At 45.2% G+C, this 25,572-nt stretch overlaps 1 protein-coding gene across 7 annotated transcripts in view; it reads left to right on the top strand.

The window, feature by feature from the left end:
- The window catches only part of KCTD15 (potassium channel tetramerization domain containing 15), a 44,576-nt gene extending 19,443 nt beyond the window's left edge, over window positions 1-25,133 (top strand). For 5 of the 7 annotated variants that reach the window (XM_069793467.1, XM_069793466.1, XM_069793468.1 and 2 more), the window contains exons 3-5: window positions 9,039-9,183; window positions 17,018-17,323; window positions 23,019-25,133. In XM_069793467.1, the coding sequence (XP_069649568.1) occupies window positions 9,039-9,183; window positions 17,018-17,323; window positions 23,019-23,174 (607 nt within the window). In that variant the 3' untranslated portion in view covers window positions 23,175-25,133. Of the gene's footprint in view, window positions 1-8,343; window positions 8,475-9,038; window positions 9,184-17,017; window positions 17,324-23,018 lie in introns of all 7 variants that reach the window. The other 2 variants (XM_069793465.1, XM_069793470.1) reach the window with 1 other exon arrangement.
- Window positions 25,134-25,572: the final 439 nt, after the last annotated feature.

Below are 25,572 nucleotides of genomic sequence, written 5' to 3'. Positions count from 1 at the left end.
TCGCAGGGCTCAAATCAGAGCAGCAGCAACAATGGCATAATAAAACCAGGATACTTTTGCAATATACATTTGTATAAATATTTTTAATCTTTGCTAACTATTTAGACAAAAGTTCAGTTAGAATGAAGTAAAAGACACAAGAAGAGCAAAAGTAACCTGAACTTTATACTGGAAAAAAATGATAGTACTGGAAGTCCAGCTAACATGTGCTTCTTTAACTTCAAATGTAAGTCCACAATTTAAAATAAAGAGAGGAATTCCCAAATAGATAGGTATAACCTACAATGTGTGAACTTCTATGCAGGTACCTGGGCTTTGGCGTATTTCACTGAAAGGGTAATATTTAGCTCCTACCATTAACAAGTTCTGTGTTTTGAGGGTTCACATTATATTGTAATATTATTTGGTTACTTTTATTAAAAATATGCAAGTCAGCCAGACACTGCCCTTCTCACTCTTCCCTAGTAGTTACTGCTTGTTAGGAATATGGTTGGCAGAACTGGCCTATCTTGAACTACAGTAACTGCAACCTCTCCGCTGGCGTTGGGCTGCCATGCATCTGCACACCCGCCATGGTCAAGGCCTCTGTTCTGGTCATGGTTACTCCAGAGCAGCTCAGCCAGACCAAATGAATGCAAACGGTATGATTAAGCATCAAAAAATAATGGGAAGCTGTTTGTCACTGTCCCTGTTACAAAGGATGAACAAGTTATGTCAGTGGCACGTAGGGAACTTTTAATGGAGAAATGCAAATTGTACCTGTATTTGAAAGTTACATTTTTTTCTTGTTAAGCACAGCAAATGCGTTTCGTGACTGACAACTTAAATAAATGTGGTGGGGTGCTGATGTGTGCAGCGAATGAGTGCCGTTCTGTCTGTATGTGTCTGCTTATCCTGCCTATAAATGTGGTTATATGCTGAATGCAATGAAAGGATTTGTAATACAGCAATTAACATACTAGAAACTGTTTGTTTAGTGAAGTCTTTTTATAGCTGTTAAAATAACACACTAAAATATACAAACACTACTTTAATAAGGCAAAATAAAATCATTAGCCTGATGGAGAGCTGGATTCTGCCACCGTTACTCATGGCTAAGCAGTGCTTTGCTCCTGAGCTGTTGACTCCCCGTGAGACAGGTGGCAGAAGCACAGTGCTGGGGAGCAAACTTGGTGCTTATAAATTTGGGATGAGTAGCTAGTGCTGATGGGCCTAATCCCAGTATCCAAATGAGGTAAAGGACTTAGGGTTATTACCCTTGTAAACCTGGTGGGAATGAAAAGCCTGGGAAGGAAAGCTCATGGGAGCCTCAATTACCTTAGTTGCTTGTATGCTCATTGTAATTGTTTGACCACTCCTCCTTCTCCCTCAAGACCTGGTGGGATGCTTGGCCACACAGATGTAAGACCAGGGTGGCTTTTGACTACCCAGAGAAGTTTTTAATGCGGGAAAAGACACTGGCTTCTCTATGTGGGATTAGTGTTTCCAGTTTCTTGTTTTAACTGCTAATTTATGTATAGGCAGTACTGTCTCTACAAATTAAAAAATGTGCCATGTATCAAAATCTAAAAATACATATATATTTCCATGAAATTATATATCAAAGTCACCCGCCAGAGTGTCTTAAGTGTGGAGATGGGCTGTTAACAACAGGCGGAAGAGAAGGAGCTGTAGGATCTCTTATCCTTACCATGAACGCTTTGTGGTATTTCAAAAATAGTAGGTAATTTCCACTTCAGTGGACTTTAGTTGATAGTAACAGAGAACTGAAAACGTAACTGTCCATACCTTTGTTTTAATGACAAAATCCATTACATACCTGACTTTGCTTTTTAGTGATGGTATAAAAAGAGGAAAAAAATCCTTCCAGAACTTCCTAAGAGTGATTCTGTACGGTAGATGATAATGTTCTTTATGGATTACAGACTTCTAAAAATACATGTTGATACTATATAGACTAGCTCTGATCTATTGCAAAAATGGATGTTCTAGCCTGGACAGCAAAATAGGAAGCATTAAATTTAGGTACTAGATCCTGCAGTTCCTTCAGTTTCTTATTAGTTAATAAGTGTGATATCCTTCAAAAGCACTGCAAAGTGAGCATATGGGTCAAAAAACTACTGTGGCATTCCAGGATTGGAAGGCAGGAACAGGAGGTTATAGGAATTGGAGATGGATAAACCTGTTACTTTGTGAGTTACCTCCTCCATCCCTCTGCTGAGATTGGACCGTACTACTTGATGCTCTTGTTAAAAATTGAGAGGCGTTTTAGGGCTACAGGCTTTAGTATCTCCATTTGGTTCTCACAGGTGAGTTTTGTACTTGAGTATCTGTGGTCACTCACTTGTGCCATCAGGATTGAAGGGTATGGGGCCGAACGATGCCTGTATGGGGCTAGGCAGTGCCTGTAGGATGCTGGCGTCTGAGGCTGCCCTGCTGAAACGCGGGTGCTCACCCTGGTCTTGTAGGAGTGGTGGGAGAAGGAGTTAGTGGTCAGAGCGGCTCGAGCACTCGCGGAGTGGAGACCTGCCTAACGCTGCAGGCTTGATGCCTGTGCTCCATTTGGGACTGGACGCTGATACCTGATCTGGGCTTACTTAGGCCAGAAACCCCCTTTGGGGCACCTCTCTGTGTCCTCAGGCACATGAACCGGCCCCAAAGCACACGTGGCTGCTTGGATTTCGTAGTTTGCAGAGCAGCAGTTTATACCCCCAATGTAAGTCTCAGACTCCCAGCCCCCCCCCCCCAAGCTTTTTCCCATCGCTGTACAAATAAAATGTTTAAAAGATGCTTAAAACAAAATTCTCCCCAGCTGAAACACCCTCCAAGCCAAGTGTACGCCTGAAGCAATCCAAGGTGGTCAAGATGTTATCTTTGATTAAAATGGAAACTGTGGCAGAGCCGTAAGGGCGAAGCCCACACGGAGTTTCTTCAGCGTACCGCAGCCAGGTCGTGTGTGCGCAGACCTGCGCTGTAGACGGTGCCTGTCCTTAGCGCTATTTTCCCATAATTGGAGAAGGGCTTAAAATCACTGGTCAGGTAGCAGGGTGTGAAGGTACGGTATAATCATACAACAGAGCTTTGTTTATGGACTTTCACGCTAATTATAGCTGAAGTTTTAAATTGAGGCAGATCAGAAAACCTACTGCAGCCAGATGCAACCTTTAGCCACGTTCCTCGCTGTACAGGGCGTGAGGGAGCATGTGTCCTGGCAGAGACAACGTTTTAACATCTCTCCCTCATAACTACTGTCAGGCCAGAAGGCAGAAGACACCCGTGTGCTGCTCAGCTGGGTTATCCCTGTCCTCCTTTGGCTAGCCCTGCCTGCTTTTCAGACAGGTTGGGTGTTTTAACCTACCTCCCTGGGGAAAGCAGCTGCAGGTGCTTTCTCCATTACAGTTTGCTTTGCTGGGAACTTGTACGCAAACCCAATCAGTTTTACGGTAAAAATAATGGAAGTATGAAAAACACTACGGTAAAGACCTGCAGCATTGTCCACTGCCCACCTCAGAGCGTGCTGCTGCAGCTGGGATGTATCAGTGCCAGCAGAGAGCCAGTTCCTGGCATACTGGTATTGGGCTGGGCGCAGCCGCTCCAGTGGCTTTCTGCTGTTCTTTCCCAGCAGTTACTGTCTTGGGATGGGGCAAGTAACAGACTTAGACATAGCTACGCAGGCAGCAGTGCCAGACACAGTGTAAGGCACTCTGGTCTCTTGAGCACCTACCTGTGCTCTAATTCACAGCATTTTTTCTCTTCCAAGCAGATAACAATATCTATCCTACCCACCTTGAGCAAATATATAAGAGATAAGCAGCACTGTTTGTGCTCAGCAGCAACGGCTGGACTCTGCTCATACACCTGGGACGCTTTGCTAACATGTCGCGTGGGGCAGTTTCAGGTCATGCTCAGCGTCCCGGCTCTAAACAACCCTCTTTCTCCTCTCTGTGGCATGTCCCACAACCACCTCCTCCTCTTCCTCCAGCTCCACAGCAAGGCCCAACAGCCACGTACAACTGACAGCTGCCATACAAAATGCAGGGAGAGCTGCAGAGCTCGTGTCAGCTTCACGGTGCGTTTGCACTGAGTGGAGCAGGAGGGTGCACGGAGAAGCGGCAGGTACAGCAGAGGGTACTGAGTGGAGCACAGACCTGCGTGCTTGCAAGATCCACAGATGGGCTTTTCTCTCTCCCTCCCCTCTCCTCCCGTGAAATTAGGAAAGAGACATGTTTTAATGACAGCTTGCTGAAATGTGCACTCCCTGCTGATTTGACATTGGGCAGAAAAAGTGTCTACAGAATCAATTTTTAATAAATGTAAACAACTAAATTATGAATGACAAAAATATCACTGAACAGTTAAATATTAATCACGTAATTAGTTAAATTAATACTTTTAGTGCAATGTTGTGATAGAGAGTTTTACTTACATGATGTCGTTGCGCTGGCTTGGGCGGGTGCGTGGGGGGGACGGGACCTCAGTGGCCGGCCCGGTGGTGGGGCTTGGGAGCTGAGGACTCTGCTGTGCTTGCCACAACCCTAGCTGCTGGTCATCCCACAGGTCCCACAATACTGGGTGCTCCTCTTAAAGCCTCTGGAACCAGATTTATTAAGAAAGAACTTTAGCTTTCTGTTCAAAAAAGAGAGCTATCAAGAAAATGGTAAACTGGCCCCTAACCAGAAAGCAGCCCCCCCCCCCAAAAAAACCCAAACCTTTTCTATCCCAAAGTGCTGTTAAACCCCACAACAGCGGTGTATGATGTGCAGAGCTGTGACTGTGCTCAGTGATGATCTCGGGAAGACCAAGTGTGTTCCAGAGGGAACTGGGGGTGCAAAAAGCTCTGGCTGCTTGTAAGATGGAGTTGGGTGAGTTTATGAAAGAGATGGTGTGCCACGAGCTCTGCTGTGGGGGCTGGAGTCACTGCCCTGCAGGCCCCCTCTGTGCTCCCATCGTAACAGGCACTGTAGGGAGCTTGTGTGGTGGAAGAATTGGTCGCCAGCATTACGGGGGGTGTGGGTAGCAGCAGCCGTCTGTAGGTACTTGCACGCAGCACGCGGCTTCCTCCCCTGCCCAAGAAACTAGGAAAAGAATTCACTGGCACTCTTGTCCTTATGCGTTGGCTGGCTGCATTGTTTGTTTTTAATCTAATAAAAGGAGATCTTAATATCATAGTAAAATCGGTACAAAGCTAGAAACTCGCCCCTCGGCATTTTGGCGAAACATTATTGAAAATGTAAAAGCCTTTAGCAGAAACAACAGAAGCACAAAGAAATTGTAGAAATAGGATCAACAGGTTGTGTTCTGGATGTTGGGAGGAGCGGGGAAGAGCATCCAGCTGGGGCTCGAGGTGCCCGCGAGACCCGCTAAGCTGGAAGCTCTGCTGTGGCTCTGCTCCGCAGGGACATGATGCAGCGGTGGCCGGGAGCAGGGGCCCTGCAAAGGTCAGGGTGGGCAGCACTGCAGAGCGGTGGCCAGGCTGTAGGGAAGAGCACATTGCCAGGAGGGCAGGAGCAACTGAGGAGGAAGAACAGATGGCTGGGAAGAGCCCTGCACTGGGAAGATGGTGTGAGCATTGAGGGACCTGGCCAGGGAGGTGGAGGCAATGGAAAGGCAAGCTTGCCATCTTTAGGCTTGCAACTACTTGGATTGTTCCTGGCTTGGTCTGCTCCCTGTCAGGAAATTAAGTCTTGGACAGGAATTTTAAGAGTGTTTTTAAATTAGAGAGCGAAGCATCTCTTGCAGAAGGTGGGAGTGCTGAAGAAGCGTTCATTGCTCAGACTCACCTATTGCTGTAGGATCCAAGTGCTGCTCTTTTTACTTTGTCTCTGTTTTCCTGTGCCTCCCGCCTCTTCACAAACATCACTGGAAATACCATTCCCACATGCCATAAGCAAGTGTCTCCTGAAAACGCCATTACCCAATTTGGCCACCAGTACAGTACTGGGCACCATGACTACTCATAAAAACAACCGTTTTCGGGGTGACTACTGCCCAACCTGAGAGCTGCAGCTGCTCCCCGCACCTTTAACTCACATCACATGGCGGGGTGTTGGAGGGAGCAGCTTCCTGAGGCCACCAGCCAGAGTGGCACCTAATTTCTGATTGAACATCAACAAGTTTACACAGTGCAAAACCATTCCCATCCCCTTGCACTCGCTGACTTGCCAGGTCTCTGACAGCCTGTGTGCGTTTTGCTTCCATGCTTCTGTGCACGGCATTTCGTTCTGGCCACCCAAGACCCATCCACTGAGCATGTCACATCCCAGTGGGGCTTGTGGAGCTGACCCCAGTCACCGTGCTCTTTTCCATGGCTTCACATGTGATGAGCAACCCTGTCAGGCCAACTTTCCATTCAAAGCTGCCACTTGAGTTCACTTTGTGCTCCTGCAGTGTTGCATTTTCTGATGGACTTTCTACAGGTACGGTTTATACTGGCGAGAAGGGAGAAGCAGGAGCGCTTTCTGCATGCAGTGTTACAACATGCTGCAGTGAAGTTGGTTCTTGGAACATAGCAGCCCCCTAAAATGTCAAATAAATCCTTAAACTATTCATCACTCTGTTTTTGGGGTGGCAGTTAAGTCTTTCAACACTCTGCAAGTTTCTTTCCCCAGCAGTAATTCCACTGGTGAAGAAATACAGCTCAGGGCACTCCACAAAGGCCTCAAAATTCATGTTTTGTTTTCATTACCAAAAAAATGCTTCACTACATTAAAGAGCGGCCCATTAAAATTTTGTACCCTGTCTTCCCTGCACCCTGTCGTTGTTGGCAAACCTTCCCCCATACGCGTGGCAGAGCCGAACAGCAGCCGTCGCCTTGCTTTTGCAGACTTCACAGGGAAAGGGCAGCAAAGGGCAGGAGGTTTAAGCCACAGCCCAGCTTGTTCAGGTGTTAAGATCTCAAAACTTTCAATAGCCACGCAGATTTACTCAATAAATGTACCGTACTGAACCTTAAGCTGCTCTATCAGTGTTTCCTCTGCTTTCAGTCTAGCCCAGCACAGCACACTGGCTGATGTGCATGTCTAAGGAAATAAATTAACTGTCTGATTCCTGGGATAAAATTTAACACTGTACAAAGCAATATATTTAACTGTCTCAGGTAAATAGCCCTAAAATAACAGCGAAAAAGAAAATAATGAATTACTGGAGGCTTACCGCATGTTGGGATTATATAAATTAAATGTTGCAGCGTGAACTGTATGGTGTTCTCTGATACCGTTGAAAAGCTAGAGGTTGAAGAAAAACAGTAAACGTATTATAATTAGGGTTTAGGGGAGCATTTGGTTATTCTCATAAGTAACTCAGGCTAGCTGAATGCTGACACGGACACGAGAGGAGGCAGTAAAACCTGGAGCTTGCTTAAGAGGTCAGAAGGGTTTTTAGCTGAATTCAGCGGGGACTTGCCAAGTCCAGTTTTATTTAATATCTGCACAGTTAATTTAGAAATAAACGGCACATTAAGTTTGCGACTACATTAGCAAGTTAGAAGACCAGACTGAGGTGCAGCCGTGGAGAGCAAATCTCACCGTGTTGCACGAACCCAGGACCCAAAGCACGCGGTGCAACTGGAAGCACCCGCGCTGCGGGCGGCGGCGGGGGGAGCAAACCTGCCCCTTCCCATCGCCGGGGTGGGCGCGCGCCTTCCCTGGCCGGGCTGTGGGCTCCCGCAGCTGCTCCCCTCGCTGCTGGGCCAGAAAGCTTGGGGTGGGGTGGTGGTGATGGAAGGAGGGAGGCAGGGAGCCTGCGGCCGCGGCATTCGCCGGCGGTGCTGGCCGTTGCCTTTGGCGGGGTTGGGTGAGCTTGTTATCCACGGCAGGGGAAAGCCCTGCCCTGGTCCCGGTGAGGGACACGGCGGGATTGCACGGCCGAGTCGAAGGGACGGCTCGGCAGTGAAATCCAGCAGGCTGTGGGATAATCTCTCTGGGAAATGGAGGAGCCCTCACTAGCAGGGTTATTTAAGACTCGACTTTGAAACACGAGACACTCTGCAGTTGGGAACAATGCTGCACTGTCAGAGAGATGGACTCAATTACTTAATAGGTCGTTGCTGTCTGTCTCCTGCGATTTTCCTTTCAAGAACATATATTCAGCTGGGTTATTTCTCATGGGAAGACAAAGCGTTCTGAGAGAAGCCAGGCGTTTGGAGGGGAGAGGCGGGAGGAACGGCAGCCAGGCAGATGCCCAGTTTGCTTTCTGCAGAGCATGCTCCTCAGGACACGGGGAAAGCTGGAGTGATGTAGCTGATGTGGTATTTTGGTCCTGTAACCAGCTGATCCCCCGGTCTCATAGGTCTCGCTTCCTTTTCTTTGCTCACAAAAGATTTGCCACGTTGCTTTCTTCTGCCAGACTCTGATGCCCAAGACTACTGGTGGTGGGACTGTGGTCCCACAGGCAGCGCTGCAGATGCTGCACGGGCCATTGGTTGCTGCTTTGCCAAAACATTCAGCGTTGGATGGCCACTTATCCAGCACTGACAGGTCCGTACAGCTCATCTCGGTGTATGGGAAGCCTCTCCTCTAGGATGGAAAGGCTTCGATGGCGTTTGATCAAAATGACAGCCAAGCTGGAGGAAAAGCTCGTGGCCAGGAACCCATCTCTGAGTAACCACTCAGTTCTCCGTTAGCAGGACATGGCGGACAGGGATGTATAACGGAGCCGGTGACGCGTGTTCTCACCAACATCACTCTGCCAGCCGTGGGGTGAGCGTTTCATAGGCACTTTCCTTGTTGGGGTCATGGGCCTAATTCCCAGCCCTGATTCGGTGCAGCACGAGCTTAGCGCCAGGGCAGCTGCGGGGCTCTCGCTGCTGGTGTGCGTGCCTGTGTCTGCATGTGCACACGCGCTTCGTGTGTGTCAGCGTCTGGGGGCACACACGTGTCTGAGGCATCTATCTTTGTGCACTTGTTTGTCACCAAATTATGATACTGCATTACCTTATGCACATGAATTGATGCAACTAAATTGGCTGGATGTTCTTAAGCCCTGAGGGTGTAATGAGATTTTGTCTCTTTTGCCCATTTCTTTTTCTTTTCTTTTTCCAGAATAAGTCGTCTGTTTAATGGCACAGAGCCTATTGTCTTGGACAGTTTAAAACAACATTATTTCATTGATCGAGATGGTGAAATTTTCAGATATATATTAAGCTTCCTAAGGACATCTAAGCTACTGCTCCCAGATGACTTTAAGGTAAGGAAAGCTATAGTCTGCAATCTGTTTTTTCCTCCCATTCTGTCATTTGTTTTGTTGCAGGTTGGTTTGTGTGCTTGACCTAAACACACTTAACTAAATGTTGCTGTTTATTGTTAGGATTTTTAGTACTTGTGTATTACACCAGGGATGCTATTATTTAATAAATGGACCAATGGTTGTCATGGATACCATAAAAAGTTAAACGATGAAGCTTATGGCTAAATCAGTTTTTCTAAACTAATTGTATTTCCTCACATTTTTAGCTTATTTATCAGGGTATAACAACAATTAAGAAGCAACATCAGCAACTAGCACTTACCGGGTTTAATGCTCACAGTCTGAAAGAAATGTTTTAAATTTGATACTTCGAGGACTTAAATTGTATAAATCTTTTCTTGTTGGTATAAAAAAGAAACACCCTTAAACAAGCCCATGAGGATTTGTGTTAGATATAACCGATGCACATACTTTGATTTCAAGAAGTAATCTTTTACACAATTTATGAATGTCAAAATATTCTTGGGAGATGGAATTTACTAAGGGCTTTTTAAGGAGCAATACATGTTTCCCATGAAATAATGGCGCTTGGTTGTTGCTTTGCAAATCCTGATTGTTTAAACGCTCTCCTCCTAGTCTTGTTTATATGGCTTTGCACTTTCGAAACTTGCAACATGTCATCCTTATGTATGAAAATTAGAAGACAAAAGTGTCCAAACTGTAGATTACAAGATTCAACAAAAGCACTAACTCCAGGACGAAGCGATGAATAAATTGGGATGGCAACAGGGATCTGCTCAGTTAGAGGACGTGGAGCGTTGCTGGAGAGGAAAGTTCCCGCGCCGTGCAGTGGGATTTCACTTTGCATGTTGGACTAGGTAGGCAAGATAATTTGGCCAGTCATGACTGAGTCAGTCCAGATTTGTGGCTGCTGTGGTGGCTGTAGCTTTGGAGTACAGCTGATCCTTATGCTGCAGACAGCTCCTCAGCCATTCTTGCCAAAGTTATGAGTGTAATCGTATTTGACCCCGGCATAGCAGTGTTTAAAGTTAATGTTGAGCAGATGCACTGTGCAATGGGAGCACACATCTAGTTCCAAGGCAGGGAAAAGTTTTGGCATTCATGGGCAGGTTTGGAGCTCCAGCCTAGAAGGGCTGTCCTGAGCACTGGTCTTTCTGGGAAGCGGTGGGCAGGCTGGGGAGGCTGGCCTGCGGGTTGGGGTGCGGTGAAGCAGGGTGAGAGCCAGAGCACTGGATGCAAGAAAAGCTCATAACAGAGAAATGGGAGAAAACACTCAGGTAGGAGTAAAGACCAGACCAGTCCTGTGGATTGTAAGATGGATCAAGTAAAGGGGGGTGGATGGAGAAGCGGTACAGGTGAAATGCCAGAGAGATGCTTTAGCGGCAGCATTTTGGACAATCTAGTGGGACAGGAAGGCGTGAGAAGAGACGGTAGAAGAGATGTAGTTTGAGCTGATCATGGCCTCAACCAGCATCCAGATTTCAGAGGTGCTGTGAAACAAAACCAGCAGGATTTGGTAAGAGCCTGGAGGTTAGAGTGCTGGTGAATGCCAAGGACTTGTCTGCGCAGCGAGCCGCTGGCAGGGCTGGGAGAGACTCGGGAGAGCCGGCGCTGTGCCCAGGCTCAGTCCGTTGTTCCAGACCATCTCTTTGCATAGGGTTAACTGTATTCTATTTAGTTCCTCCCTGGGAGAGCTTTAGAGCAAACCCCAGGCTAATGAGGGCTCAAGAACAAAGCAAAGTATTGCTAGGTAGGGAGTAACTAAATAAAAATGCATAGAAGAATGCGCTGCAAAGCTATATTAAAACTGCATTGTAAACGGATTTGACTTCACAGAAATCGTGTAATTTTACCAGCATGATTAAAGTGACAGAAGACAATAATCAAAGGCAGCAAATGGAATCACTTGGTGTTTCTAAATGCAAAACTCTATTTAAGGTATAAAACCTGACAGGTTTTCCAGTGAGACTTGCATTAAATGTTCTTTATGTCAAACAAAGCATTATCAAGTGTTTTGAATATTTATTAGTTTTTACCCCTTAATTTAATCAAGCAGTTTATTAGCCTCAAGGTTTAGCCAAGTTGCTTTTCAACTTGAATTGCTGCTCAGATGGTTATTTTGGAAAGTTTGGAATGTTAGTACCGCACCAGCGTTATTGTGTTTGCTATTTAAGTGTTGTTTTCAGACTAAGTTAACACTGAAATGCAGAGAAAGTGGGGTATGTGTTCCTAGGCTAGTGATTCTTTATTATCAAGTCTGACTGGTGTGTTTACAGTGAATATTAATTACACTTCCAACTCCTAATAAGCCAGAACTTGAAAGTGTTTAGTATCTGACAGGTCTCCCTGCTGAAAGCAACACTCTAATAGTTCATGTAATTTTCCTGGGTTTGGGGGATTTTAAGCCACATGAAGTATGCTGAGAAATTACCGTGAGTTGTTTGGCTCGGTTCTCCTTTGCAGCCAGCCCGTGCTGAGCGAGGTGATGGCGGGCAGCCCGGAGCTGCTCACAGCTCCCTCTTCCTGCGCCGGTTCAGAGCCCTGCACGTGGGTCCACGACACCTTGAGCAACAAATGTCCTCGAGTCGAGCATGCAGCCAGAACCCCCCGGTCTGCCACGCTGCTGGGTTAGAGGGTGGCTGGCACAGGAGCTGCCCCTCCTCTTCAGTCCAAATATTCTCTGCCTTGATCTCCCCCTGCCATCAGAGGTGTTTCTCCAGGGCAGTTATGGGCAGCATCTGTCCCCATCACTGCCAATACATGACTTCATGCAAAACCAGGACCCGTTGTACCTACTTATTTGAGACTCACTCCCTGCTTCGAGATTGTCAAACAAAAATAGACATGGGCAATGTGTGTATTATTACTCCATCTTAAGGGGGGAAGAAGCACAAATGCACAGGACGTCTGAGTTTCGTATGGATTATAGCAGTCACCTGTAGCACCAGAACCACAAGGCTGACATGCTAATTTATTAATATAATTTTAAAATTAGTTTGCTTTCATCTGATTTTAAATGCTCTCAGACTGACCTTAGCAAATGGCACAGTTGTCATTGTAGAAGTGAGCAACTTTCTCTCGTAGCCAGGAGTCAGATCTTCACAGCGCTAAAATATAAAGCAAACGTTGAGTCAGAATGACAGTTTGTTGTTTCACGTAACAAAGAATAAAAAGTGAAAAATGGGCAGAAAGAGCCATTTCAGCCTGTTCAGGAGTCAACGCTAGGTACAAAAATAAAGGGCCTCTTTAGTACTGAGAGAACAGCATCAGGTTCACAGGAGACCTGGTTTTGCAGTTTCTGTTGGCTGTCTCTGCCTGTAGTTAGCAGATCTTTACTGACCCACTGGCACTCATGTCAAAACAGTAGCACAACTGGCATTGCGGTCACACTTCCCATCTTGTCCCCAGGAAGATGTCACCCTTGTCAGAGGTGACTGCAGAAGTTAGCCAATGTGAAATCCACCAGAAAAGAAGCTTTTCTACCAAATAATGAGCAGAAAATTATTTTGTGAAAGGCAAAAAGCTGCATCTTTGAAAGATCTGTTTACCTTTCCCACAAGATCTAAGTGTTGTCCAGAAGTTGTGGATGGAGAAAGGCTGTGTGCATCCCACCTCGCTATCTGCTCCCTTTTCCAGGTGACCTGACAGGACTTCCCCACTAGTTCCTACAACAGCCACAAGAAGTTGAAGGCTCATGGTAGCTCATGAAGGCTTTTTGTGATACTTTACAGCAAAAACAGAGGCTGGGCTGTCCATCTCCCCTTTCAGTTTAGCAAGGAATACCCTGCTTATATATAAGCAAGGACCTTGGCTGGCGGGAATCACCTTCTGAGTAGAGTCATTTTCCTTGGCTAAACACAAGCAGCTCCTTTAGCTACCATACACAGTGCTTGACTCTGGGCTGTGCTGCCACAAGGGACACTGCTGTTAAGAAGCTGGGAAGGTAGGGAGATAATCCTTAGAAGAAATGGGAGGTACATCACAAGTCCTGCAGGACAAGGAACTCCCAGACACTGCACAAAATCTGCTGTGGGATGCTGCCTGCTGCTCAGCAACACTGCGCTGATGCCAGGCCTGGAGCCTCTGTGAGAGAGGGTGAAGTATCTGTATCCATTTATCACCTTACGCCTGGGACAGAAGCTGTACCAGGCTGCTCTGAGGCTGAGTTTCAATGAAACTGCGTGTACTTGGCCACTGTGATAGGCAGTTAACACCCTGTAGCTACTCCTGTGCCTGTTCCAGTGAAATGTGCCTCTTCTGTATAGGTCTAGGAAGATTCGTGTCTGCGTCTGCCTTTGGTAACTTATCAAAATGAGCAGCATGGAAATGTTTTCTCGCAGCTCCTGTGGCACCTCCCTGGCAAGGTCCCTTGTGGGTTGAATTCTTCTACTTCATATTTCATGTTAAACTTTTGCAAATCATCAGGGTAGGATTTTATATCTACAGTGCAAGGGTGGAAATATCAATGTCAGCATTACCTGGGCATCCTGTGTAGACAATCCAGAGCTGGGCATCACTTCCAGTCCAGTCACAGATGCACAATACTCCAAACAGTGCATAAAACCTGAACGAGAAGATTGTGTACTTAGCGGTGTGTTGAGTCCCTTACCCTGCCCAAGCACAGGCTTAGGGAACTGGACCCCCACACTGTGAGCCATTCAGTCTTTGTTTCTGGTTTTGCAAAATCCTCTTCCCTCCCTAAATACATTCTCAGATTCCTTAGCGGTGTCCAAGTCACTCAGTGCAGAAATGCCAGATGCCCCTTTACAGGGCGGTGGGGCAGGCTGTGCTGGTGGTGGCTGGTCCGGGGCAGCGTGCAGTATGTGGAATGGGGCATCACGGAAGGTGTCCCTTCCCAGCGCTGTCCTAAATGAATTTTCTCTTGCTTAGCAGAAGACACTTTTTTACCCCCCATACTTGTTACAGCGCAACAAATTCCCTTTACTGCCACTGCCCGATAATAGGTGCCCAGACTCCCTAACGAACGCCACACATGCATGTTGCCTCTTCGCACCAGCACGCCTCAGATTCCCGGCTTCTGTTACAAACCCCCTCTTCCAGGTGCAGAACCCTCTCCAGCATATTTGTGCTCAATCCAAGTATGGAGTGGACATGGAGATGAGAGTCTTATTTTAGAAACTAACCCAAACACCAAAACTCAGGCAGTTACGAGCAGGTGCACACTTTGTCCCGCAGACCACGCGATCCTGGTTCTCTTTGCTTTATGGCATTACCGTTTTGGCCCAGGGGTGCTGGACCTTTGAACTCCTGTGATTCGGGATACTGTCGGCCTGGTCCAAAGCCCGGTCCAAAGCCCAGTCCAAAGCTCAGTGAAGTCAGTCGAAAAGGCTCTCATGAATGTAATTGGCTTTGCCTTGGAGCACTGTACCTCTCCCTACTTTCAGAAATGGAGGACTGGGTTTTATATTGCTGTACCACCTCTTCTAGGTTTTACTGTTGAGTTTTCTTAGCACATATTCACTTGATGGACCTTACAAATAATACGTTATTTTATAGTTACCGTGAACACAGATATTCTAAAGCTAGTTTTTCAGGACCTACTGAAAACAGCAGGAGACTTTCCATTGCCTTCAGTAAGCACTGGATGCTCCTGTTCACTTTACAGCATTACATTTTTCCTCAGCATTGCATGTTGTCCTTTGCTCAAAAAAGAGATACATGGGACCAGCAGATGCCCAGTGAACATTTGACGGGCCCCTGCGCACACCTCTGTAATGAACAGTTAGGTGGCGGACTGTGTTGCTCCAGTGTCCCGCACAAAAAAAGACTGCAGAAAGTTTGGGGCAGGGGTTGTTTTTTAATTCAGGCCGCTAATCCCTGTAGGTTTAAACCGATCCCATGCTCAGTAACCAGGGAGCTTCACCGGTGGACAGAGAAAAGCAGTAATGGTTCAGCAGAGAGTGCTGATTTTGGGGAGGGGGGGAAAATACCTTCCATCAGGGGATGAGGCTTTGGGGCTGATGCTGTCTTACCCAAGACCAGGTAACACTGCCAGTCTCCACGCCTCTTCATCTGGCCTGTTCCCAACTCCAGTTATTTGCAGCATGCTTTCTATATGATTTCTTCTTTAATCTTCCTGTTGTTTTTCATCTTCCAGCTACTTCCCGTGAGTGTGTTTGTTGCCCTCATTTCTTCCCGCTTCCTCTTATCACTCTTTCCTCTCTGCGCCTTCTCGGGTCCTTTTTTCTCCCTTAGTGGTGTGCGTATTGTCCCAGCCTTAACAGACATCAAAGAGCTGTAAAGGATCGGATGTCCCTTTTGTAACGTGATAACCTTGCCAGTGTCACTGTGAATATTCATACATCTCCAGGCTGTAGGCAGCCCTGGGGTGAAGGAGCACCTCTCCACTACCCGTGGTGGGTCTGTGGTGCCAAATTTGAACAGAGCTAACTGCTTTGGTTCAATAATATCCTGCAGCAGCAGATTTTACAGGTTAATTCTGAGCTGCTATGAAAAGTCGCACCTTTTTGTGCTGCACATTCCTTGGCCTTTGATTCCCCCTCTTCCCCGAGTCCTGGAGCAGCAAGCAGCGCTGCCGTTATTTTTCATGTAATTTTGGTGCCCATTTCTCGATTACTTCTTGTCATGCCCTTCTTTCCAGTCCAAATGATTCCAGTCATTTCACTCTTGTGATTTTTCATTTCATTTCATCGCAGTGGTGGAGAACTGGCCTTGATGCCCAGGTTTGACCTACAGCATACTCCACTAAAGTCACGTAGCATACCTATGGTGCAGCATTTCCATCCGTAAACAGGTGTAAGAGCCAGGAAAGCAAACGTCTTTGCAGAGAGGAGCTGGTGCTGTGCTCTTGTTGCTCCTCTTCCCTTCAGGAGGCTGAAGGAGGCAGTGGGGCCAGTGTAATAAGCAAACTGCCCGCCCGGTGCTTTGCCCTCTCTTTCTTCTCTGGCTTGGTCTGGTGGGCACTGCTGCCTCCTGAGGTCTGGGGGGCTGCTGACGCCCTTTGTCTCAACATACTCTCATGCGTTTAAGCTGAGGTGGGAAGATCTGTCGGAAATCTGATGAAAAGTTATTAGTGAGGATGCGCAGAAGACATCTCAATCAGTGAACTGGGAATTGGATCAGATTGGGAATTTGAATTGCCCAAAGCCCAAGTGAGGTGATGGACAAATGTCTGGGAAGAACCGTTTTTTTTAGGTTGTTGGAGTGCACAGCTGAGCTCCCAGCCAGTGGGGTGGTCACTACCTCCATATAATTTACCAGGCTCCAAAGTACACTTTAAATACATGAATAATCATGAAACGCAGGGAGCAGCTGAGCTGCTGGAGCTGAATTTCAGACTCAGCGAAGACAGGTGAGAAGTGAAGCTGAACTGACATCTCCGTCTCGTAACATGTGTGCGAGAGGTGACAGCGAAGGCCGAGATCTTCTGTTGTTAAGATCAGAAGTGAATATCTGAGGCCCAGAGTGAAGATTAGGGCTCAGGACATCTCCTCTTACATCAGCAGGCTTTGCTTATTGCAACCAGTTATTTTGATTTCTTAATCCAAAAGTAAAGCCTTCTGGCACTGAGCTTGTGGGATAATAAATGAAAGAATAATTCAGTGCAATGGGAACTTCACAGTCAGCTCAAATAGATTCAGCACTAACACGGTGTGGTTTTCTGTGTAGGTGTAAGACGAAGACAAAGTATGTGGATACCTGTTGCCTTTGCACTCTTGCTGACAATACATAAGCCTAAGTAGGTCAAACAGGAACAATACTCATTTTTAAAAGAGAACTACAAGCATTTCTAGTTTCTCTCTCTCCCTCTCTTTTTTTTTTTTTTTCCCAGGACTTTAATCTTTTATATGAAGAAGCAAAGTATTACCAGCTGCAGCCAATGATTAAGGAACTTGAGCGATGGAAACAAGAGAAAGAACAAAGGAAACATTTCCAGCCTTGTGACTGCTTGGTTGTAAGAGTGACTCCAGATCTGGGGGAAAGAATTGCATTGAGCGGGGAGAAAGCTTTAATAGAAGAGATCTTCCCGGAGACTGGGGACGTCATGTGTAACTCCGTAAACGCAGGCTGGAACCAGGACCCTACCCATGTTATTAGGTTTCCTTTGAATGGATACTGCCGGTTGAATTCAGTGCAGGTAATGGCCTTTTGGTGCTGGCTCATCTGTTTGCTGGGGTGTTTTTTTATTATTTCTTGTTCAATTATATGCAAATTATTTGCTTCTGCCCAATTACCTTCAGTGCTTATACTGCAAGGAGACATTTTCTGCCTGGTGAGATCACAGTCTTTCAGGTTTTCCTAAGTCTAAGCAGAAAAATAGATTTAGATTTTGTGTATGTTAGTGCCATGCTGGTCTCATAATGGTGTTATACTGATAAATGCTAATTTTTTCATCAATGTATAGCCCGCAGCAGTTTTTTTTTCCTCCAAAGTGCCCCCAGGAAGAAAGAGAGAGTTCCAAAAACTACAAAAAAAAATCTCCACACCATTTTATAGAAAATGCAACAATGTGTAAATGCATAATTTATGTCTCACTCATAATTAAATGATGGTGCCTGCGGGATGGACTTAAAAAAATTGATCTCTGCACTTTTTTTTTTTCAAAAGGATGTTCTATAAAAATTGCCCAGAGTATTTTAAACAAAATGTATTTCATTTTATTCTCAGAGTTTTGACATTAGGTTTAAAATTAAACATATGAAACAAAAGAAGGTAACTGGACAGATAGGTGGATGGTAGCGGAAATAAATATGTGGCTTGTGTTTAGGCAGCAGCCTTATGGGCAAGAAATGCCATTTCACAAGGGATCACCGCCACTGCGGCCAGAGCTTTGGTGTTGTAGCTGTCCTTGGGCTGCGGAGAAGGACCAGTGTTGATGATGCTGTTAACTTGGGCCTTAATTAACAAGGGCAAAACAGAGCTCTTGGTTTTTGCACGTATGCCTTTAAAATATGCTGCAAATACTTGTATTATGGAAAGTAAAATCAACCTATAGGGAAATATTTCCAAAGTTGCCGTCCCCTGCAGACGGGCTGTGGCTGTGGGAACCGGGAACTGCAGAACTGGGCTGTGGGAAATGCTTTACTGGTCTTGATAAACTTCCCTGTGGGAAGATACCCACAGAAGAGCTGGCCCATTGGACAGGCTGGCCAGACAGGTTGGGGAGGGAGGCTTAATAGCAGGGGAGCGCGAGGACCCGGAGCCCTTGCTTACCTGTGTTGTTACTACACAGCAAGCTGAGGTGTCCTCCATCTCCCAAGCTGCCAGTTAACAATGTTTTCGGGAGACCTGCAGTTACCAGAATATGTAAAGGTGGATGGAGTCGTTTTAACAACCTGCATTTGACACTGACGCTTCCCGCCTTGGGGCAGCATTGCCTGGTGCACCGTGCACTAACAGACACTTTTGTCTGAAACCATTCTAAACCCAGCTATTTTTGGTGATTTTTGGTTCAAGACTCCCAAGTGGTTCATTTGGTTGAACTTTAACAGTCCGATGCCTGTAGTTAATTTTGCACAGTCCTTAGCAATTTCACGTTTGGCAAGGTTTGGAGTGGGCTGCCCCAAAAATAGAAGGCTGGAGGTGGGTTGGAGGCAGATCCGTTTGCTGGCAGTGGGAACAGTGCTGAATTCATCACTGCACTGGGTGGAGAAGGGAGCAGCTGCAGTTTAGCTAAGGTAAGTGGATAGGGAAGCGTGTTTGTGCCTCAGCCACCCTGTCCATGTGATACAGTTAGATGCATGCAAAAATTAGAATAACTGAAACAACAAAGGGTCACTGCAAGCCACTGACGGGCTCAGCACTGCAAGCAGCCCTCAAAGCGCTGAATGCCCACGTGGCTTAGCAGTTGGCTCTGTTTTATCCAAAGTGGCGTACTGGTAGGAAACGTGTGCTTGTAGTAAAAGCTGAATGCTAATTATTGTTATTATTTGAATGTGTTTTGAATTCTGTCAAAATTCAGACAGAATCAAAGAGTCTCTTCGCAAGTTTGTGTTGCGAAAAAAAATTTGTGTCAAAGAGTCTACAGTATAAATAATATTATTAAATTACATCATTTTACTAAATTACATCATTTTACTATATAATTAATAGAAAGTCTTCTCAAACACTTTCTGGAAAATGATGCATTTCTGAGACCAAAGGCTGATGAAATCAGCAGCTAATTATCATTGGCTCTCATGGACTCTGGTCAGCGCATAGGCGCTGCCCTTCCCCTTCCAGGATTTTTTGGCAAAGCAATATTAAATCAGAAGTTGGAAGTACAGTGAAGCAAATGCACAGACCTAAGGGAGATGTGTTAGGAGGGGTAGTGGTTGGAAGAGCAGAATCATTTCCAAAGAATCTCAGAGTGACGCAGTAAGTCTGCCTGCTGTTTGCTGAGATACATCACTTTTGTCTCCCTATGCCCTACTTAATATATTTGGTAGCATAATTGCAGTATTTATAAATTCTTTGGATCTTTGGAAAATATTTTCATTAAATGTTTTGTGTCAAGAACTGTGCATATAAAACAAAGAATGTCAACAGTAGGTAGTGGTAGCCAAAAAAATACAGTAGCTCTTAATTTAACCCCCATTTGTAATTACATACAGGTATAGAGTTTTCCTAAGACTGACACTGTTTTTTCAACTCCTCGCAACAGGTTCTGGTGAGATACATGAGCTTACCTTAGAGAAAATTCTGTGATGCTTGTATATGTTGAACATTGAGTCTTCATAATTAAGAATGTATTTGTTATTATTCTGCAGAATTTAAATGAAATGCAATAAGTGAAAGTATCGTGTTTCTATTTAGAAAACCTTCCAACAAAATCAGATGTGCTCAGAATACTGGAAGACAGAGTATATTAAATCCTAGCACAAACCTTCTATTTAATATTGTGTGTGTGTCTCCCTATAGGTAGGAGAATCACAGCTGATACTTTCTTTTTGGCATATTCTCTTTGGAGATTTACAGGAAGGTAGCTCTGATGTGATTCAGAGACGCTTACTGGTTTCCCTCTGTCTGTATCTTACCTGCAGAAAAAGTAATGCACGTAAAGCCAAATTCACTAAATGGCATTTAAATCTCTTCATGTTCAACATGCTGTTTAGTCTTGTGCACACACCAGTGCATACAAACCAGTGCTCAGCACACACGGAAGCAGCCTTTAGGAGCCTTTCTCCGTTAGACCTAAGCTCAACCTCATCCAAGTTACACTTAAAACTCTGCAATATTTAAACATTCTCTGCATTGTTTACAGGATTTGGCCTGTTTTGTTTCTTGCTGAGAAAATTGATGATACCAAGATTTTTAACACTAGATTATAGCCTGCAGTCTAGTCCTTCGAGCACGTAGGTAGCAAAAATGAATCGCTTTGTTCTGCGTGTGGTGCTCTAAGGTGTAATGTCTACCTGGATTGTGTGTTTGCAGAGAGCTGGCTTGGTAAAGAAAAGTCTTATGTTAACACGCAGCCTTCCATAGCTTTGGACCGAGGCAAGCCAAGGGCACCGCCGTGCTTGTTTTGTCTTACAAGCAAATTGATTTTAAAAGTTTTTAGCAAGGATTTTGAAGTCACGTCTCTCTCTGAAATCTTACCTGTCAATCCTCTGTTTCGCTATCCAGTTAAATGGAAGAAGCCTGCTTTCCTGTGGCTGGGTTGCTTCTCATCTTCATCTTGCCAGGTCTAGAAACAGGGATACACAATACAGTCAAAATACACTCCAGCCTGTGAAACAGCAGTCTGATGATGTCTTATTCCTCCTTCCCTCTCAAACTCTGCCGCCTTCTTTAAGCAGGAACAAGTGTTAGTGTCTGTACCCCATTTCTGTCCTACAGGCTGCATACAGCCCGGACAAATAAGAGAGCTGCAAGCTTTCTCTCTCTCTTTTAAATGTATTTTGATAACCCACTCTCCTGCCCCTTCTTTTAATCTCTCCAGGTTCATTTTTCTTCCATACACTGGAGTGCTTTTTTGATCTTTCAGTTCTACAACTTTCTTACAGTATAAAGTACATACAAATCAGGACAAAAGTCAGTGAGATTTGGCAGATGCGACCTTCTGAGACCGTAGGTCCCCATCTCCCAAGGTCAGGCAGAGCACCTCAGGCAAGTTGATTTTCAGCAGATTCGGCAGGGCTTAGGCAAAGCTGTGCTAGAGCAGCTCCTTTCCTCTGCCTGTCCTTAGCAGCCAGGGTAGCAAGTACAAGGTTTTAGTTACCACTGAAACCCCAAACCATGGATTGAAAAGCAGATGGGTAACACAGGCGACCTCAAAGGAGGGTTCCCACGGATTAAAACCAGCAAATGCCGCTGTCATGGTTTGCATTGTGCTACGATACCACCTCGGATACAGTTATTCTTTTGAAATCAGTTACCCTTACTAAAGGCTCCAAACTGATGTTTCTGGAGAAGGCAAAGCCAGGCAAAAGAAATGGTGCACTAAGAAACGCACGGTGGCCTCACATGGGTCTGTGTGCGAGGGCAGCGGTCTGGTGCGCGGATCTTTAACATAGTCAGCTTAGGCCTTGAAACGTCAGACTTTTAAGTACTACTGCAGTAGGTGTAACTGCTGAAGTGCTCGCAGGGCTAGTAAAACCAAAAAAAAGAAATAAAATTCTTTCTATAACATAAACCTGTGAAAGCGTACGAGTTGACTCCGTCTGCAGGGTGTATTGCTTAGACACTTCTCTAGGTTGAGTGAGCAAGTTTTTAAATAGCTTAGTCCCTGTCGTGGGCGGCAGACGGCTGTCAGATGGGGATGCTGGTGTTACCAAGTTCATCAGGTTTAGTAAATCATCAGGTTCACTTCCCAGCGCAGTAGGCCCGTGTGCTGGCTGTATCAAAGGATACGCTACCTTGGGTGAGACTGTTACAGAACAGTACAGGCTGCTCCCCTTGATGGCATTTCTCAGTAGAGAAAACCACAGGAACCGTTTCTGCAGGCTGCTGCCCTGGACTCAGGACAGTCACCAGTGGGAGGGAGGCAGCACAGCATCTCCTCCGGTGGATCTGGCATCCACGCTCACCTAACGCTGAGAAAAGTCTGCGTGCGTCCTGCTCTGCTGGGAAACTGTATATCAACACGCTCACGCGTGTGAAAACACGGCCCCGATCGTATTGCCAAGATCAGTATATCCTAGGGTAATGTGCTGTGTGACAGTCTCAGAAATTAAAGTTGCCTCTGGGCTCCTTATATTCATGCATCTAAATTGCACCAACTTTTCTTTAGAAGGAGAAAGAGAAAATACATATTTGGGCAATACAAATTAACCTCTTTCTTGGGCCAGAACATTTCCCTATTGTCCGCATCTTGGCTCCGCATCCCGTCTCTGCCATGCTTTGCTAAAAGCAGCACTCCCTTCCAGTGAGGGAAAATCACAGCTGCGATTTCTGTGAAGATCTGGTGGAAGTGTCATTCAGACTCCTAATACATTTTCATCTGCCAAGGAAGACCTGAGAAATGTTTTCAGCCCCTTTCTGTAAGACTGTTCATATTACTAATGAATAATGGGCACTTTTTATTATGGCTTAAACCCGATGTTGCTTTCTATAAGCAGTAAGAGATAGCATCAATATCACCACAGTCCAGCATTCTACTATATAATGTACTAAAGCTGCTCTGCAGAGTGCTTATTTGTTTGATAAATTTTTGTTTTCTACAGAGGTTTGCTGAGAGCGAGACTTTAATCACAGTGTAGTAATTTAAGAATAAGTTATAGAATTATAGCTGAATGATACTCATTCAACAAGGACTCGAAAGGCTAAATCCATCATTTAGATCCAGTGCTCCTGAATGCTTTTATCACTAAAATTTGCTGAATATTAATCAGATTTTTTTCCCCACATCGCAGGTGCTCGAAAGGTTATTTCAGAAGGGATTTAACGTGGCAGCTTCGTGCGGTGGTGGGGTGGATTCCTCTCAGTTCAGTGAATACGTGCTGTGTCGCGAAGACAGACGACCACAACCTACCCCAACAATCAGAATAAAACAGGAGCCCCTGGACTAGACCCTACCCGTACTCCTTTGTAACCGTAGAAGTGTTTAATAGTCCCTTATGTGAAACACTAAGGATTTGCAAAACAGTATTAGCAAACAGATTTTGACTTTATGTTGCCAATTAGTGGTATTCTGAAACTACCTGTCACATAGCCAGCCATGAAATGCATTTGAAAAACCAGTTGTCCGTTTTTCACGATGAAATTCCTGAGCATGCTCAGCGTACCAGGCCTGCTGGGAATGTACTTTGGGCTGAACAGCTGTGGTGGTGGAAAAGGCAAAGCTTCATAAACCCCTGACCCTAGATTGGACTTCTGCAGAAAGACCAGTTAAAGCGATGTGAATAGATCAGCAGGAGAAACGGTTCCGACAGCCTTTCCAACGATACCCGATGCTGTGACGCGTGGAAGTGGGCGCCTCCGAGAGGAAGATGGTACACTAAAACTGCACTGAGTATCTTCCCTGACTGCCGCACCTCCTTCATATCAGACGTGCTTTACACCTCCATACGTTACGTTAACACTTCTGTGATTGTACTCACTCATGCTAGCAAATGGCTTATTTTTATACAACATTTCCAACTGAAATATCTCTCTGTGGACAGAATCCAGAATCAGAAAAGGACTGACTTATAGTCAACTGGTGCTCAGTTCTAAAAAAACCCACACAAATGAAACAAAAAAGCAACAAAAAATTTGACAAGGCCGATTACGGCAATATTTGCAGAAGTAGGGATCTGGAAGCACAAAATAAAATGTCATCCACCATCACACAAGGGTCATACCTAACGTGGAGCTGTAGTTCTCTTAAAGCCAGTCTCGTTTTGACTCAGAAACTGTCAAGTTTTGCATCATCAAAGAAGCGTGGTTCTGCCAAGCAAGCTCTGCCACCCCTTGTTACTTGTTTACTAACAATGTTATAAGCCCACATTTAGGAGGAAACGTTAAGAATTTTGGACAAGCCTACTCTTTATGGGTCTGGAATTTTTGCAAAAAGATATTAAAACCCTCTACTGCCATTGTCTGATGAAAGCAGGCCACCTTTTGTTTAGATTGTTTTTCCTCTATTATTTTAAACTATTATTAAAATACCGATTCTGTAGCTGCCCTCTATCTGTGTAATTTTCTCTTTAACGAAGCCCGCTGTCTGCAGGAGGTTACTGCTCCTTCCGTGAATCGGTATCGACTCCGACTTGCAGGGCTTCCTAACTCAGGAGACAGCACCATGTTTGCAGGTGCAAGGTTATAAATAGCATTCTGCTAAATCCTGTTTATTGCTGTTTAGCGTGATTGGGTCCTCAAAAACTAATTCATGTGTTAATCACAATTTAGTTTCTCCCACATTAATTTATAGAATACTGTTGTAGATGCTGAATTTTAATTAAACTCTTTTTAGATGCATAAATACGGCCGTATAGAACAAGGGACAGAGTATTAAGTGGTCAACAATTCTTTAATGCCAAACAATCAGGCAAATAAAAAAAAATCACGTTTAAGACTAGTATTTTCAAAAGCGATGAGCTGTACTGACTACCCAAGGTACAATCTAGGCAGGGGTCTAATTTTTGGAAAAGGGCTGGATACCTGTCTGTGGAAAATCAGACCTCTGCAGGTTTTCTCACCTTGGTTACCCAACTCGGAAATCTCTTCTGGAAATCTTAGCCGATACGTGTTGGCCTGCTAACTTAGCAGAACAGTTGAGCAGATCTGTCTACTTTAAAAGAGTTGTAAAGTTATTTTATTTTGTGTTTTTATACTTGTACAACATTCTAAAGTTGCTAGGCGTTGCCGTATTTGAATATATGGCACAACATTCACCTTTGTATGTAAGATATCTGTAGAATTGTATATTATACATTTAATATTGTAAAGAACTTAACGTATAATTGTCATGTATTTGTGTATGCACATTTCTTATACAGTACTTCATGCCATAAACATTTCTGTAAAGTAAATGATCAAAAATAAGCAAGTAGGGTGGAACACTCACTGTATCTCCCATGTTGTTTGAAAGAGGTGAGAATTTTTGATTGCATCTCCTCTGGCCTTTTGCTCCATTCAGCTTGATGTAGCCATGTCTTACAAAAAGAAAAAAAAAAAAAAAGTGTTTTATTTATTACTTTCATACATTGAGTTCACTTTAAGTTCAAAGTCTCCTTAAATAACCCCTTCCGCTTCTTGTTTTTATCCAATATACGCTTTCGTCCCGCCCTCCCGAGCGGGGAGAGTCAGCCCTAGCAGCGGCCGAGCGCTCGCCTGTCGGCGCATCCTCTGCCTTCATTACCTCTCAGCCGGGGGAGGAAGGCGAGCACCTCGACGTTTACATTTAAACACAGGGGCCCGGTTCTGCCACTGGTACTCAGGCCAAGCCTCCCCCGAGGTCAGCGGGGCCGTCTGCGAGCGGGACCA

This window comes from Haliaeetus albicilla, chromosome 10 (assembly GCF_947461875.1).
Source record: "Haliaeetus albicilla chromosome 10, bHalAlb1.1, whole genome shotgun sequence".
NCBI classification, from domain to species: Eukaryota; Metazoa; Chordata; class Aves; order Accipitriformes; family Accipitridae; genus Haliaeetus; species Haliaeetus albicilla.
The sequence above is the reverse complement of the archived record's forward strand: the minus strand, read 5'-3'. Positions and strand labels throughout refer to the sequence as shown.